The following is a 14,377-nucleotide window of genomic DNA, read 5'->3' on the forward strand; positions in this document are numbered from 1 at the left end:
TCCTCCAAGCGCACCCAGTCTGGTCTTCCCTCCCACTCTCGTTCACCCATCCTGATCTTTCCCTTAGGAGCACCCACTGCAGTTTGTAATTATGTTATTTGCTCTGTATCCTTCTTTTAGCCTGTGGGCACTTCATATTTTCATTTGTCACTTTCATTTGCCTCGCTTAGTACATAGAAGGCATCCATGCAGTAGACATGCTTGAAGAAAGGAAGCAGGGAGGGAAGGAAGAAAGTAGATCTCAGAGGAAAGGAGAGGGAGAAGTGGAGAGCCAGGCCAAACCTTGAAGTCCTCCGGCACCCAAAGGTCTGAGAGTGAGGAACGTGAGTGTGAGTCTTCAGAGGAGGCTGATGGGCGGCCCCAGAGGAGATCTTCCAGAGGGCAGCGTGCCCGGGCTCTGAGTATAGCCATCGGAGACTACTGAAGCCAGAGTTGATAGGGCCAAGGAGAGGGTGGAAGGTGGGGAAGGAAAGCCAGCAGTGGGGGCCATGCTTGTGAGGGGAGGAGTTGGAGAAGGACTGGGACTGAGCGAGGTTTCTTTAGGACTGGAAACATCAGAGCTTCATGGGAAGACAAGAGAGGAAAGAGGGAGAGAGGCAAGGAGGCTCTGGTCCTTCACCCCATGGAGTCATCTCTAGGGCCTGTTTCCCAGTGCAGGGGAAGGACCTGCTATGAAGGAAGCAAGGACACCTCCTTGGTGGGAATAGGAAGGAAGAAGAGGGTGGCTCAGGTGCAGGCCAGTCAGGTCTGTAAGGTAGGTTTGAAGGCAGGGAACTGAGGGAGATCCCCTGCTATGTATGGCAAAGTACAAGTTGAACTTGTCTTCTCTGGCTGTCCTCGAGGCCCGGAGTTTTCCAAATGGTTCTTACACTTGGAGGATCCTTGTAAAGATCTGTGCAAGAATCACTGTGCCCAGTCAGTCTTCCTAGTTCAAGTCCTGGTGAAAAGAGCTTAGATCAAACAAAAATAAGAAGTTTGACCACAGATATCCGGATTGGAAAGGGGAGGGACTTTTGGTTTTTCTTTAGCATGTGGTGGCTTGGGGCCAGGCTTGTCCAAAGCAGGAGGGTAAGTGAGCCGAGAACCAGTGTGGTCCAGCAAGAAGCACAAGGCGGGGTCCCAGCTCCAGCTCTGCCACAGATGTGCTGTGTGGCCCTGGTCAAGGCTTCTCACACTTCTGGGCCCCATTTTCCTTGCCTGTGAAAGAGGGGTTGGGCCACTCCCCTCTGCATCCTGCCAGCCTGTGACTGACCTAGTGGCCTCACAGGCCCCGTGCCCACCTTGCCAAGTGCCTTCATTTCAGGTGTCTCATCTCATTGGTGCATCACAAGAACCCCAGAGAAGGGCACTGGTATCCCAGGACTATGGGCAAGGGGCTGTCCCAGGTCTCTCAGCCAGCTTCTAGCAGAACCAAAACTAGCCTTGCCTCCTGCCAGTCCACAGCTTCTTCTATGGGAGTTTGGAAGTATTTCTTGACATCTAACGCAATTCCCTCTGCAAGCTGAGCTCATTTCCCATGTGTGGGTCTCTGCAGCTGCCACATCTGCAGGCATTTCCTTCCTTCCCCTGCCTTTTCACTCCCTCCCCTCCCATGCTGAGCACCCAGTGAGCCTGGGGAGTCCAGGAACCTTGTGATGAGAGCAGAGGCCCCATTTGGTTTTTCTCACTGACACCTGCACCCCCTACACACCACACACACACAGTCCTGGTGAGGGCAGAGGAGGGCACTTTTCGGCCGCAGCCGGGGGCCAGAAACTTTTGGAAAATGTTTGGAGTGAGAGAGGATGGAGTGGGTGAGGTGGGGGTTGAAGCCAGAGGGGAAGCAGCCCCAGGGATGAGAGGCCTCTGTGTGATGGGGGCGGACTCTGAGGAGGCCTCTGCCCTCTGCCCGGCCCTCCCCCAGCCTCCTGCAGGTGTCCGAGCAGCGGGGGCCCTGCGGGCAGGGGCATGACCCTTACAGCAATGGTGGCTGGCCCTGTCACAGCTAATGACCCTGACGGCCCAGGCTGGGAAGGAGGTGGGGTGTGGAGAGGAAGGGAAGGAGGAGGATGCCTCTGTGTGTGTGAGCAGGTGTTTGGGGTGAGACCCCTCCTCACCCCTGCCCCTCCCCCAGCCTACAGGACTGTGTGCAGCGTGAACGGGCCTCTGGTGGTGCTGGACCGGGTCAAGGTAAGACTCTTCCGCCGCCTCCCTGGCACTAAGGCCAAATCCCAGGACGCCTCTCCCCTGCCCTGAAGGATTTCTTCTAAATTACCCTTTCCCTCCTTGGCCCCCAGGGCCTGCTCTATTCTCTCTGTCCAGGCACCCACTCCCACTCTCCTACCCTAGCTGTATCCGAAGCCATCCAAGCTTTCTCCTCCCTGCCTTTTCAGTAAAAACCATAAAAACCCATGGAGGCCCAGCCCTGGACCTTGGGAAACTTGCTTCTACCCTTAATGAGTTGTCCTTCCTCCGTTTCCCCATCAGTGGCATGGGCGTACCTAACCTCGGAGGAAGGCTGGACCATAGCACGGTTGCACCTAACCTCCTCGAGGGCTAGACTCTCCCCACCCGCAACTCTCACAGGATCTTCTTTTAAGGGGAAAGAGGAGGAGGTGGCGAGTCAATGCCAACTAAAATTTCTAGGGATCTTGATGACTTCCAAAGGCCTTTGGAATATCTCAGTCTCAGCAACATGGGTGGGAAGTGAAGTGGCCCCACCAAAAGTAAGTGGGCTGTGGGCTATTTTGTAGCCCCTGGGAAACTGGCAGACACTGACAGTATCTTCAGTCCCGGGGTTGGGAATTTTTGAGCCATAAAGAGCCCTGCAAAGGTACAAGATCACTCTCTTATACTTCCTCCACCAACCAGCCCCAATCCCTCAGCCTCCCACCCCACCTCCTAGCTGAGCAAACTGGAAGTCTCAGGGCCCCTTTGAACCCTCTTGTCCCAGACCCCACACCTGCCGGCACCCATGTCTGTAGCTCCCTCCCACCCCACTGCTACCTTGTTATGGCAATGGCCTTGGGCTCCCAGCCTGGCCCCCTCCTATCCTCTTTCCATCCTCCAGCCTTTCAGACCTGACCCTTGCATCAAATTCGCCTAGGGCTCCCCAGTGCCCTCAGCTTACAGGTCTTTTCTTTTCTTTTCTTTTCTTTTTGAGACAGAGTCTCACTCTGTCACCCAGACTGGAGTGCAGTGGTGCAATCTCTGCTCACTGCAAGCTCCGCCTCCCGGGTTCACGCCATTCTCCTGCCTCAGCCTCCCCAGTAGCTGGGACTACAGGTGCCCACCACGACGCCCGGCTAACTTTTTGGAGTTTTAGTAGAGACGGGGTTTCGCCGTGTTAGCCAGGATGGTCTCTGTCTCCTGACCTTGTGATCCACCCGCCTTGGCCTCCCAAAGTGCTGGGATTACAGGCGTGAGCCACCGCGCCCGGCCACTTACAGGTCTTTTCTATGAAGGTGGCTGCAAGCCTTTCCGCTCATGCTCATCACTCCCCCTTCCCTGTGTCAAAACTAACACCTGAAATAGTGTCTGCATGGGGCTGCCACTTGAGGTCTCTGGGCACTTGCATATCATTTTTTTAAAATGTGATCAGTAATGTATGTTTCTTAACAAATTAAATAACGAGAACTCGCCACCAGTTTCATAGCTATAATTTTAAAGTAGTGATGAGCACAAATAGTATTTTGAGATCTCTGCGACAACTGTAATGTGGTATGAAAATATCTGTGACTTCTGATGGTGACAAAGTCACAGGTACTATGGAACTGCTAATTCTACTGTGGTTTGTTCCTTACATTCAGAACTAGAGGAAACACTAAATTTCTGTAAACGTTAATGAACGTAAAAATGTAACTTTCCCATCCAAGATCACAGAACCCCTGAGTTCTCTCTGTAGACTCTGAGATAGGTTCCAGGCAAAGAAGCCTTCTCACAATTAGTTGGAAAAGAGGATAGAGTATGTGGAAAGGAATGACAAAGATTGGGGGCTTGTGTCCGGGCATTTTATAATAGACACACAATAATTGTACATATTCCTGGGGTACACAGTGATGTTTTGATTTATGTAATGCATAGTGATCAGGTCAGGGCAATTAGCATATCCATCATCTCCAGCATCCTTTCTTTGTGTTGGGAATATTAGTATCCTCTTTCTGGCTATTTGAAGACATATATATATATATATTTGTTAACTACAGTCATGGACAGTCATCCTATTGTGGTATAGAACACTAGAACTTATTGCTCCTGGCTAGCTGTAATTTTGTGCACAGATTTTTCCCTCTGCCTCCTATACTACCCTTCCCCCTGTTCCCTCCCTCTGACTCATCCCCAGGGATGAGAGATCACCTTCTCCTGGATGCCTCTCCCTCTTTTCTACTTTTTGTGGTCTTATTAGTGGCATCCATTGAGGCATTTGGTCAAGATCTGGCCACGTATCTCCTCCCTGCCCTTCCCCACACACACCATGCCCTGCTATTGGCCATGAACTGTGTTTTGTTCGTCTTTAGCTCCAGAAGCCCAACACAGCGTTTTTACTGAACACATAGGCTATAGTAGGTGCTCAGTATGTTTGCTCAAAGGAAAGGTGAGTACATTAATGAGATAAATGAATGAATAAACGTTAGCATGACTAGCTATGGACCTGTCAAAACCTGAGCCAGCAATATTAAAGAAATCAGACCCATTCGTTGCTAGCAAACAGATTCTGAGTTCATAGGGACATTACCGCTTGACCCCCCAGTGTAATGGACGTCCCAGGAGGAAGTGTGGCTGAGTAGTTAAGTGTAGCACACTGGGTTTGGATTTTAATCCCAGCTCCATCCCACTCTTTTCTACTAGCTACCTGCCAACCCTAGATCAACAGCATCAGTACCACCCAGGAACTTGTCAGATATACAAATTCTTGGGCTCCACCTCAGACTGACAGAATCAGAAACTCTGGGGGTAGGGCCCAGAAGTCTGTCCTCACAAGCCTTCCAGATGAACTGATGCTCTAGTTAGAGAACCATCGATCTAGGATTGCAAGTCCCAGTTTCCTCATCTATTAAATAATAATAGGGTTATTGTGAGGGTCACATCAGACAAATGTAGTATTATTCTCCCTTGAGAATAGCCAGCAGTATTTCTGCCTGGAATGCAGAAATGCTAATAAGCCTGATTAAACAGTTGGTGCCACCTCCTGCCCCCTCTCCACCTCCACCACACTCTCCACCAGACCTGCCATTCTCCATGGGACCCAGGGTGGCATGGAGTCGGAAGCTATACAGGTGTCCACTTTCTCCACTGTAAAATGAGGCCGACCTAGGAAACCAGAACTAGGTCCCCAGATCTGTGGTTCTGCGACTATCGTTTGCATCTGTAGCTTTGGCAGAGAAAATAATTGGGTGGTAGAGGCACCTCTCCTCATCCCTCTCCGCTGCCCCTACTACCCCTTTCTCTCTCCCAGGATTTGGCAAATGCTACAGCGTTTGTACAGCGCCACCTTCTGCCCACATTGAATCACACAGGCAATTACTCTTCCTGCTTCCCTCCTCAAATGTTCTTACATTTGAGGGAAGAATTTTGTGTAGATCAGAGGTTCTTAGTTTAGGGAATTAGGCCCTTGAAATTGTGTGCAAACCTCTGAAGGTATGCATGAATGTGCCTGTGCATTTTTCTGGGAGGAGTTTCTACAGTTTCATCTGATTTTCCAGATGTTTGTGACCCAGAAAAAGCTAACTGATTTGCAGAAGTTGAACAAGCATCAGAATATCAGGGGTGCAGGGGGCTTGTTAACAGGCAGATTGCTGGGCCCCACCCCAGAGCTCTGATTCAGCATGTCTGGCGTAGGAGGCCCAAGAATGTACGTTTCTATCAAATTCCTAGGTGATGCTGCTGGTATGGGGACCACACGGAGAACCTCTGTTCTAGAGAATTTTCTGACTCCTGTATTCTGTGATTCAAATTGCTCCCTGTTTGAGAATTGGAGTAAGCACTCACCTTAACCACCAGACTCGACCCCCAATGTCTGTGGCCGCTTTCAAAAGAGTCTGCATCAGCTCTGAAGACAATTTCCAAAGAGGAGCTCCCGCACTGCCCTGGCCATTGTCAGCAGGAGGGACCTTAGAGGCAGCATTCCTGTGCACAAATCCCCACAGGCTTGCTAAGAACTTCCAGTCCTCCGTGTGTACGCAGCAGCTCCCCGGTGCCTGGCCACTTGCTGGTTGAGAGCTCAGGTGAATCTCCAGCACGGGGTTACATTGCACTGCATCATGCCCTCTTCCTGCAACCCTCTTAGTAACCCACAGTGAGAGTCCATGGGATCAGGCCTGCTCAGTATGCGGTTGGGAAATAGGGCCCCTTAAGATACAAGCTCCTGGACTCGCTATCCTCCAGTGGAATTCTCCCTGGCACCCGCTGCCCTAACTGGTCATGAGACGCCACCACCACCACCACCACCACCACCACCAACGAACAGCCAGCACACACTTAGAGTCTGGGGCTCCTCCTAAAGTTTCCAGACACTACACCCTCCATGCCTGGGTGTGAAAACCTGATGGCCCTTCCCCAGATCTGACCATAATTTCTGCTATTTAAAGTTCATTTTCTCTGATTTTATCCTTCAGGGACACAGAACGCACCCCTCTCCTCTCCTGCCACTCTCCCTCCCTAACCCACATAAGCCCACATGAAAATCATCACTTTTTATTTATTTATTTATTTACTTATTTATTGAGACGGAGTCTTGCTCTGTCGCCAGGCTGGAGTGCTGTGGCACGACCTTGGCTCACTGCAACCTTCGCCTACCGGGTTCAAGCGATTTTCCTGCCTCAGCCTCCCGAGTAGCTGGAATTACAGAAAATGATCACTTTTAATCACTCCACCGCCTGATTTCTTTGGGGCCCACTCTGGCCTGTGCTCTGTACGGCAACTTTTCCCCTGAGGTTAAAACAGCCCTCCGTCACCTCCAGGGAGGTGATAAACAACGAGGCAGGGCCCGTTTCGTATCGAAACACAGGTTATCAGAGTGGGAGAGGAAAACGTGTGTTCCACGCGTTTCCCAGGCACTCGCTGTCCGTGCTCCTGGGCTCCCTCTTGTGGTTGAGAACCCAAGATGCCTGGGTTTTCGCACCTCCTCCCACCTCGGAGCCTTCCTCCTGGGCCGGCCTCCTGCTGAGGACCCCGCTCCGCAAGGCTGAGGGGTGGTTTGGGGAACCACAGGTCACCTTCCTGGTGACCTCACAGGACAAGGAGGGACCTAAGCGAGAGCTTCCTTCCGTGTGACTGTCAGAGCTGCAAACCTTCTAGTCTCAAGTTCCACCAGCAGGGGTTCCTGGCGTAGTGGCCCCTACCCTGGTCACACCTTGCTGGGGAACTGGGCCCTTCGCTCCTCCCCGCCAAGCCCTTAAGGTCACTAGTTTGTGGCCAGTAGGTGATATAACGATAGTAATGATGATGATAATCACCAGCACTGTGCTGATAAGGCAAGTCCTCTATCTCTGATCTTTTTCATAACTACTTTGGCTATTCTCATTTATGTGAACTTTAAAATCATTTTATTAAATTTTAAAATAAACAATAATCCATTAGGGTTGGATTACATTTATATACTTTTCAAAAGGATTCATGTTTTTGTGCTAGTAAGTCATTCTGTCTTGGAAGACAATAATGTTCTTCATTGTTTAGGACTTGTTTTATGTTATTCCATAATATTTTTTTCTTCTACCTTTCTTGTTTATTTATAGCTATTTTATGAGTTTTGGCCCTATTGCGGATGGGATAGTCTTCTCCATTGCTTCTTCTAACTGGTTACTACTAAAATAGAAAAAAAAAGGGGGGGGGGATGATTTTTATATATTTATCTTATAAACAGCCAAATTATCTTATTCATTCTAAAACTTTTTCCTAAACCTCTTAGTTTTTCTAAATGTAGCCTCTTGAGTTTTTCTAAATGTATAATATAATCTGCAAATAAAGGGAATTATGTCTCTTTTTCCATCAGCATACTTTTACTTTACTTTTTATTTTGAGACAATTTCAATTTTATAAAAATTTTCAAAAACAAAAATAATAGTAGGAACATCCACGTCACCAACTGTTAACATATTATCTCACTTGCTCTATCATATGCTCTCCATGTGTGGCTGTGTGTGCATAATTTTTTCCTGACACTTTTTTTTTTTTTTTTTTGAGACGGAGTTTCACTCTTGTTGCCCAGGCTGGAGTACAGTGGCACAATCTTGGCTCACTGCAACCTCCACCTCCCCTGTTCAAGCAATTCTCCTGCCTCAGCCTCCCGAGTAGCTGAGATTAGAGGTGCCCTCTACCACGCCCGGCTAAGTTTTGTATTTTTAGTAGAAATGGGGTTTCACCATTTTGACCAGACTGGTCTTGAGCTTCTGACCTCAGGTGATTCGCCCGCCTCAGCCTCCCAAAGTGCAGGGATTACAGGCATAAGCCACCACACCTGGACTTCCTGAATCTTTTGAGGGTATGTTAAGCTCAAGTACTTTGGTGTGTATTTCCTAAGAATTAAGATATTCTTTTATATACCCACAGTACAGCTATCAACTTCTGAAATGTATACTGATACAATACTTTAATCTACCATCCATATTCCAATTCCCGGGTAAGCTGATAAATTGGAATATAGCATTTTTTTTCTTCACTCCAGTATAGGATCTAGTCTAGGGTCAGGTATTGCACTTGTCATGTCTGTCTAGCTTCCTATCATCTGGAACATTTTCCCACAGCCTTTGTTTGACATTTTGAAGAATACAGTCACCTCCCACCACCATCTTTAAAAAAGTAGAACATTCGGCCAGTTGTGGTGGCTCACACCTGTAATCCCAGCACTTTAGGAGGCCGAGGCGGGCAGATCACCTGTGGTTAGGGGTTCAAGACCAGCCTGACCAACATGGAGAAACCCCGTCTCTACTAAAAATACAAAAACTTTGCTGGGCATGGTGGCGCATGCCTGTAATCCCAGCTACTCAGGAGGCTGAGGTAGGAGAATCATTTGAACTCAGGAGGCGGAGGTTGCAGCGAGCTGAGATCACACCATTGCACTCCAGCCTGGGCAACAAGAGCGAAACTCTGTTTCAAAAAAAAAAAAAAAAAAGGACATTTTCTGTTTATGTTTAATTTTCTCTTTTCTTTTTCTGGTCTTACTGTATAAACAAAAACTTCCAAAACACTGTTAGGTAACAATTGTAATATAGGTATCTGTGTCTGTTATTGATTTTTATTGGAAATGAAGGTAACTTTCACATTTTACCATGTACAAGGGTGCCAATGTTGGTTTTGGTTAATAGTTTAGTGTTCAAGTAGTTGCCTTCCATTCCTGTTTTATACAGAATTGTATTAGAAACAGATGCTTGGCCAGGCACAGTAGCTCACCCCCATAATCCCAGCACTTTGGGAGACCAAGGCCGGCAGATCACCTGAAGTCAGGAGTTCGAGACCAGCCTGGCCAACATGGTGAAACCCCCGTCTCTACTGAAAATACAAAAAATCAGCCAGGCGTGGTGGCACACGCCTGTAATCCTAGCTACTTGAGAGGCTGAGGAAGGAGAATTGCTTGAACCCGGGAGGCAGAGGTTGCAGTGAGCCGAGATCTCACCATTGCACTCCACCCTGGGGGACAGAGTAAGATTCTGTCTCAAAACAAACAAACAAGCGAAACAGATGCTGAATTTTATCAGAAGCCTTTTGGCTTCTAGTTACATAATCTTATAGGATTCTTTTTTAATCTATGTTGACGAACTCTCTATTATTATGATTTTTGTTATCAAATGTTGACAAATTCCGTAATGTTGATTGCTCTAGTCTTGCATTCTTGGATTAAATCCTACTTGGTCATACATGTTTATTTAATACACTGCTTGATTAGACTAATAACTTATTTCTGCATCTATGTTAATAAGAGAAATTGACCTATAGTTTTCCTTTTGGTACTATCTTTAATGTATTTGGGAATTAGGGGGGCTTTCTATTTGGTAGTTGTTTCCTTCTAATTATTACTCATTTTATTTTATTAGTTTAACTAGGTCCTCCAGTACAAGGCTGAATAGAATGAAAATAGCAGAGATTCTCGCTTTGCTCCTAATTTTAAAGGGAATGCTTTATGCATCATATCATTGAATATCATATTTTCTGTAGGGTTTGTTTGTTTTTTGTCGAGACAGGGTCTTGCTGTGTCACCCGGTGCAGTGGTGCGATCTCAGCTCACTGCAACCTCCGCCTCCCAAGTTCAGGCGATTCTCCTGCCTAAGCTTTCCCAATAGCTGGGATTACAGGCACGCGCTACCACACCTGGCTAATTTTGTATTTTTAGTAGAGATGAGGTTTCACCATGTTGGCCAGGCTGGTCTCAAACTTCTGACCTCAAACGATTCGTGCACCTCAGTCTCCCAAACTGCTGGGATTACAGGCGTGAGCCAATGCACCCAGCCTATGCAGGTTTTTTGAGGATATTCTTTTTGGGGTTAAGAAATTTCCCTTTTATTTCCTGTTTTCGAAGAGTACTTTTGTTCTTTTTGATTTTAGTTTTAATATGGATGGGTTTTTTTAAAAAACTTTTTTCAAAATGTTTTTAGATGTTCATAGTTTTTAATCTTTTAATTTGTTAATAAGGTGAATTATATGAATAGATATTCTCATACTAGACCAGCCTAACATTCCTAAAATAATACTAACTTGGTCTTTTAAAATTTCTGTTTGTGTGTATATGTTTATCTTCATTTCTTTTCTTTACTATTTTGGCTTGCAACTTGGTCTTTTTAATGCATTGCTAGATTGGATTTGTTAATATTTTGTTAGGATTTGTGCATCCATGTTCATGAGTGAGATTGCCTACAAATTTCCCATAATTATTTTATTTTGGTATCAAGGCTATAATTGCCTCATAAAATGAGTTAAATACAGTACCTTCTCTTCCCAGCTTTGAAGAGCTTAAGTTTCAAATTGTTTATTCCTTGACTGTTAGAACTCACTGCTAAAACTATCTGGGACTGGTGTTTTCTTTGCTTATTTAATATCTTCAAGATTTCAGGATTATTCTGGCTTTCAATTTCATTTTCAGTTGGCTTTGGTTTGAGTTATATTTATTCATTTCATCTAATTTCTCAAATATGTTGCATAAAATTGTTCATAGTTCCTTTCATTATCTTTTAAATATTATCAGTTTATCTAGTTGTGACTTTTTTTTATTCCAACAATTATTTTTTCATGCCTTTCTTATTTCTTAATCTGTGTTGCCAGCAATTTGTCTGTTTTAGTCAGCTTTTCAAAAAACCAGTTGGCTTTGTTGGCCTTCTCTATTATATATTTGTTTTCTGTTTTATTTTTTTATTTTTATTTTTTTTTTTTTTTGAGACGGAGTCTTGCTCTGCCGCCCAGGCTGGAGTGCAGTGGCCGGATCTCAGCTCACTGCAAGCTCCGCCTCCCGGGTTCACGCCATTCTCCTGTCTCAGCCTCCCGAGTAGCTGGGACTACAGGCGCCCGCCACCTCGCCCGGCTACTTTTTTGTATTTTCTATTAGAGACGGGGTTTCACCATATTAGCCAGGATGGTCTTGATCTCCTGACCTCGTGATCCGCCCGTCTCGGCCTCCCAAAGTGCTGGGATTACAGGCTTGAGCCACCGCGCCCGGCTGTTTTCTGTTTTAATAATTTCTACTCTTATTTCCTCTACTTTCTTTGGGGTTTTAATGCTGTTCTTTTTTCTGACTTCTCACATTGCATACTTTTAGCTTCTTCAACTATTTTTCTTATCTAATATAATCATTTAAAGCTTTAAATGCTTCACACATATGTTGATATACAGCTTTTCACTATTACGGGAGCTAAATGTTTTCTAATTCTGATATAAATGCTTCTATACTTAGAATGCTTTTCTTCCAAATGTAAGAGGTTTTTCTGACTTTTTTTTTTTTTTTTTTTTTTTTTTTCCTCTTGTTTTTGATTTGTAACTTACTTTTATGGTCAGAGAACATGGTACAGCTTTATATCTTTCATAGGTCGTGGCACAAAAGGATGACCTCCTCATTCTTTTCCAGATAATCTGTTATTTCAGTCTTAATCGCCTCTAATGACCAAAGGTAATTCAAAAGAGTGCTTTAATTTCCCAGAATATTAGGAATTTGGGAGGAAAGTGTTGTCTTTTTACCATCAATATTTTGTTTGTTTGTTTGTTTGTTTTGGGTTTTTGTTTGGTTTGGTTTTTTTGTAGAGATGGGTCTCGCTGTGTTGCCCAGGCTGATCTCAACCTCCTAGATTCAAGTAATCTTCTCACCTCAGCCTCCCAAAGTGCTGGGATTACAGGCGTGAGCCACTGTGCCTGGAACCATTAATTTTAGTTGGATTAAGATTATGGCTTACTCCCTGGAGTAAATCAGCCACCTAGGAAGTGAGGTGAGGGAGCCTAGGGGATGCAATGTGTTTACTCCAGGACTTTTTCCAGGAAGAAGGTGCAGATATGGGGCTTAGATCTCTTGGTACTTATGACAGCTGGTGATGAGTGTCAATGGGGATGGTGTGTTCTGCTAGCCCAGCTTCCCTGGCCAAGTCTGTGGTCTCCTCTAGCTGTGGGTAAAGACTGGGACTGGGTGGCTCCCAGAGCATGCATAGACAGCAGAGCTCAGGGATTCCCCGGGACAAAGCTCTACCTGCCCATGTGCTGCCTGTGGTCCTGGAGAGACAGCCTGATGGTTTGTTGGTTTGGTTTTTGGATTGGTTTGGTTTGGTTTTCTGAGACAGGGTCTCACTCTGTCACCCAGGCTGAAGTGGGACATGATCATGCAGTGGCATGCAGTGGCATAATCATGGCTCATTGCAACTTCGACCTCCTGGGCTCAAGTGATCCTCCTGTCTCAGCCACCTGACTATCTGGGACCCTGATGTGTTATAAAAATTGAAATATAATTTGCGTACTGTGAATTCAGTGGCTTTTAGTATACTCACAGAGTTATGCAAACATCATCATGATCAAATTCCAAAACATTGTCATCACCTCAAAAAGAAACCCCACGCCCATTAGTTCTCACTCCAGTCCTCCCTCTCCCAGCCCTGAGCACCAACTAATCTACTTTCTGTCTTTATGGAGTTGCCTATTCTGGACATTTTCTATTAATAGAACTGTGGAATATGTGGCCTGTTGTGCCTGGCTTTTTTCACTTAGCATAATATTTTCAAGGTTCATTCATGTTGCGGCATCTATCAGTACTTCTTTTTTTTATGAATTGGCATATTTATTTCTCAATTTGTGAAAATGTCCTTAATTTGTTGATGTAACAAACAAATTTCAACTCTGATTGCTATGCAAAAAACAAATCTGCTTTGCAATGAACTTTATACAGGCAATACACTATATATGAAAAAATTACTAACTGAACTATGGGTATTAACTACTGAAAAGAGATAACAGTTGATTATAATTTATTTTAACAATCTAGGAAGGTGGCAGCCAGCAGCAGTTCTAACGCAATTACGGGTGCTATCGGGAATCGGGAATCTTGGCGGAGCTGGTAGTGTAGTGAAACTTGTTCGCAAAATACAAACATACTTTTAATAGCACATGTGAACGGATCTCTCTAAAATTGACCTCATTGGTTTTGTTCTCAGCAAACTGATCTGGGCCACTCAACATAGATTTTATTGTGCCTGGTGTTGATACATGTTCTCTTTTTACAGTACATTCATGACCATCAGATGATATCGATTTGACATACATGGCATCAGAGCCTTCGCAGCCACCATAGGTTTTCTCCCCTCCACCCATTTTGTTCTTATGAAATCCTCCTTTGCTTCCCAAGGATCTTGAGAAGTTTTTCACTAGCCCCACAGCCACCATAGCCAGGTCCCCATGTACCACCATAGCCCCATTCCAGGGCCGCCCCCTGAGCTGGCTGCCATGGGTTCCAGGGCAGTCTCTTCCTTTTAATGCTGAATAATATTCTACTGTATAAATACACCATATTTTGTTTATCCATTCATCAGTTGATGGACATTGAGTTATTTTCACTTTTGGCTATTATGAATATTGCCAGACTGCTTTCCAAAGTGGCTGCACTGTTTTCTATTCCTCCCAGCACTGTATGAGCATTCAAATTTCTTCACATCCTCAACAACACTTGTTATTATCTATCATCTTATTTTATTTTATTTCATTTCATTTTATTTTATTGAGACGGAGTCTTGCTCTGTTGCCCAGGCTGGAGTACAGTTGTGTGATCTTAGCTCACTGCAACCTCTGCCCACCCCCGGCTCAAGGGATTCTCCTGCTTCAGCCTCCCAAGGAGCTGGGACTATAGGTGCCTGCCACCATGCCTGGCTAATTTTTGTATTTTTGTAGAGACAGAGTTTCACCATGTTCCCCAGGCTGATCTCAAACTCCTCATATGATCCATGTG

General features: G+C 45.5%; 1 protein-coding gene, 1 long non-coding RNA gene and 1 pseudogene across 2 annotated transcripts in view; 1 reads left to right on the forward strand and 2 right to left on the reverse strand.

Moving 5' to 3' along the window:
* The window catches only part of ATP6V1B1 (ATPase H+ transporting V1 subunit B1), a 43,664-nt gene that overhangs the window by 20,627 nt on the left and 8,660 nt on the right, over nucleotides 1-14,377 (forward strand). The window contains exon 4 of the mRNA XM_023224100.1: nucleotides 2,114-2,169. Coding sequence (XP_023079868.1) covers nucleotides 2,114-2,169 — 56 coding nt within the window. The remainder of the gene's footprint in view (nucleotides 1-2,113; nucleotides 2,170-14,377) is intronic.
* Nucleotides 520-7,044, reverse strand: LOC111550593. The gene is made up of 3 exons (XR_002734109.1): nucleotides 6,656-7,044; nucleotides 5,968-6,105; nucleotides 520-937 (listed from the first exon to the last, which is right to left on the reverse strand). It is a non-coding gene; the product is annotated as an uncharacterized LOC111550593 (long non-coding RNA).
* Nucleotides 13,462-13,746, reverse strand: LOC111550592 (annotated as a pseudogene).

The sequence above is a fragment of the Piliocolobus tephrosceles genome, chromosome 15 (assembly GCF_002776525.5).
Source record: "Piliocolobus tephrosceles isolate RC106 chromosome 15, ASM277652v3, whole genome shotgun sequence".
Classification (NCBI taxonomy): domain Eukaryota; kingdom Metazoa; phylum Chordata; class Mammalia; order Primates; family Cercopithecidae; genus Piliocolobus; species Piliocolobus tephrosceles.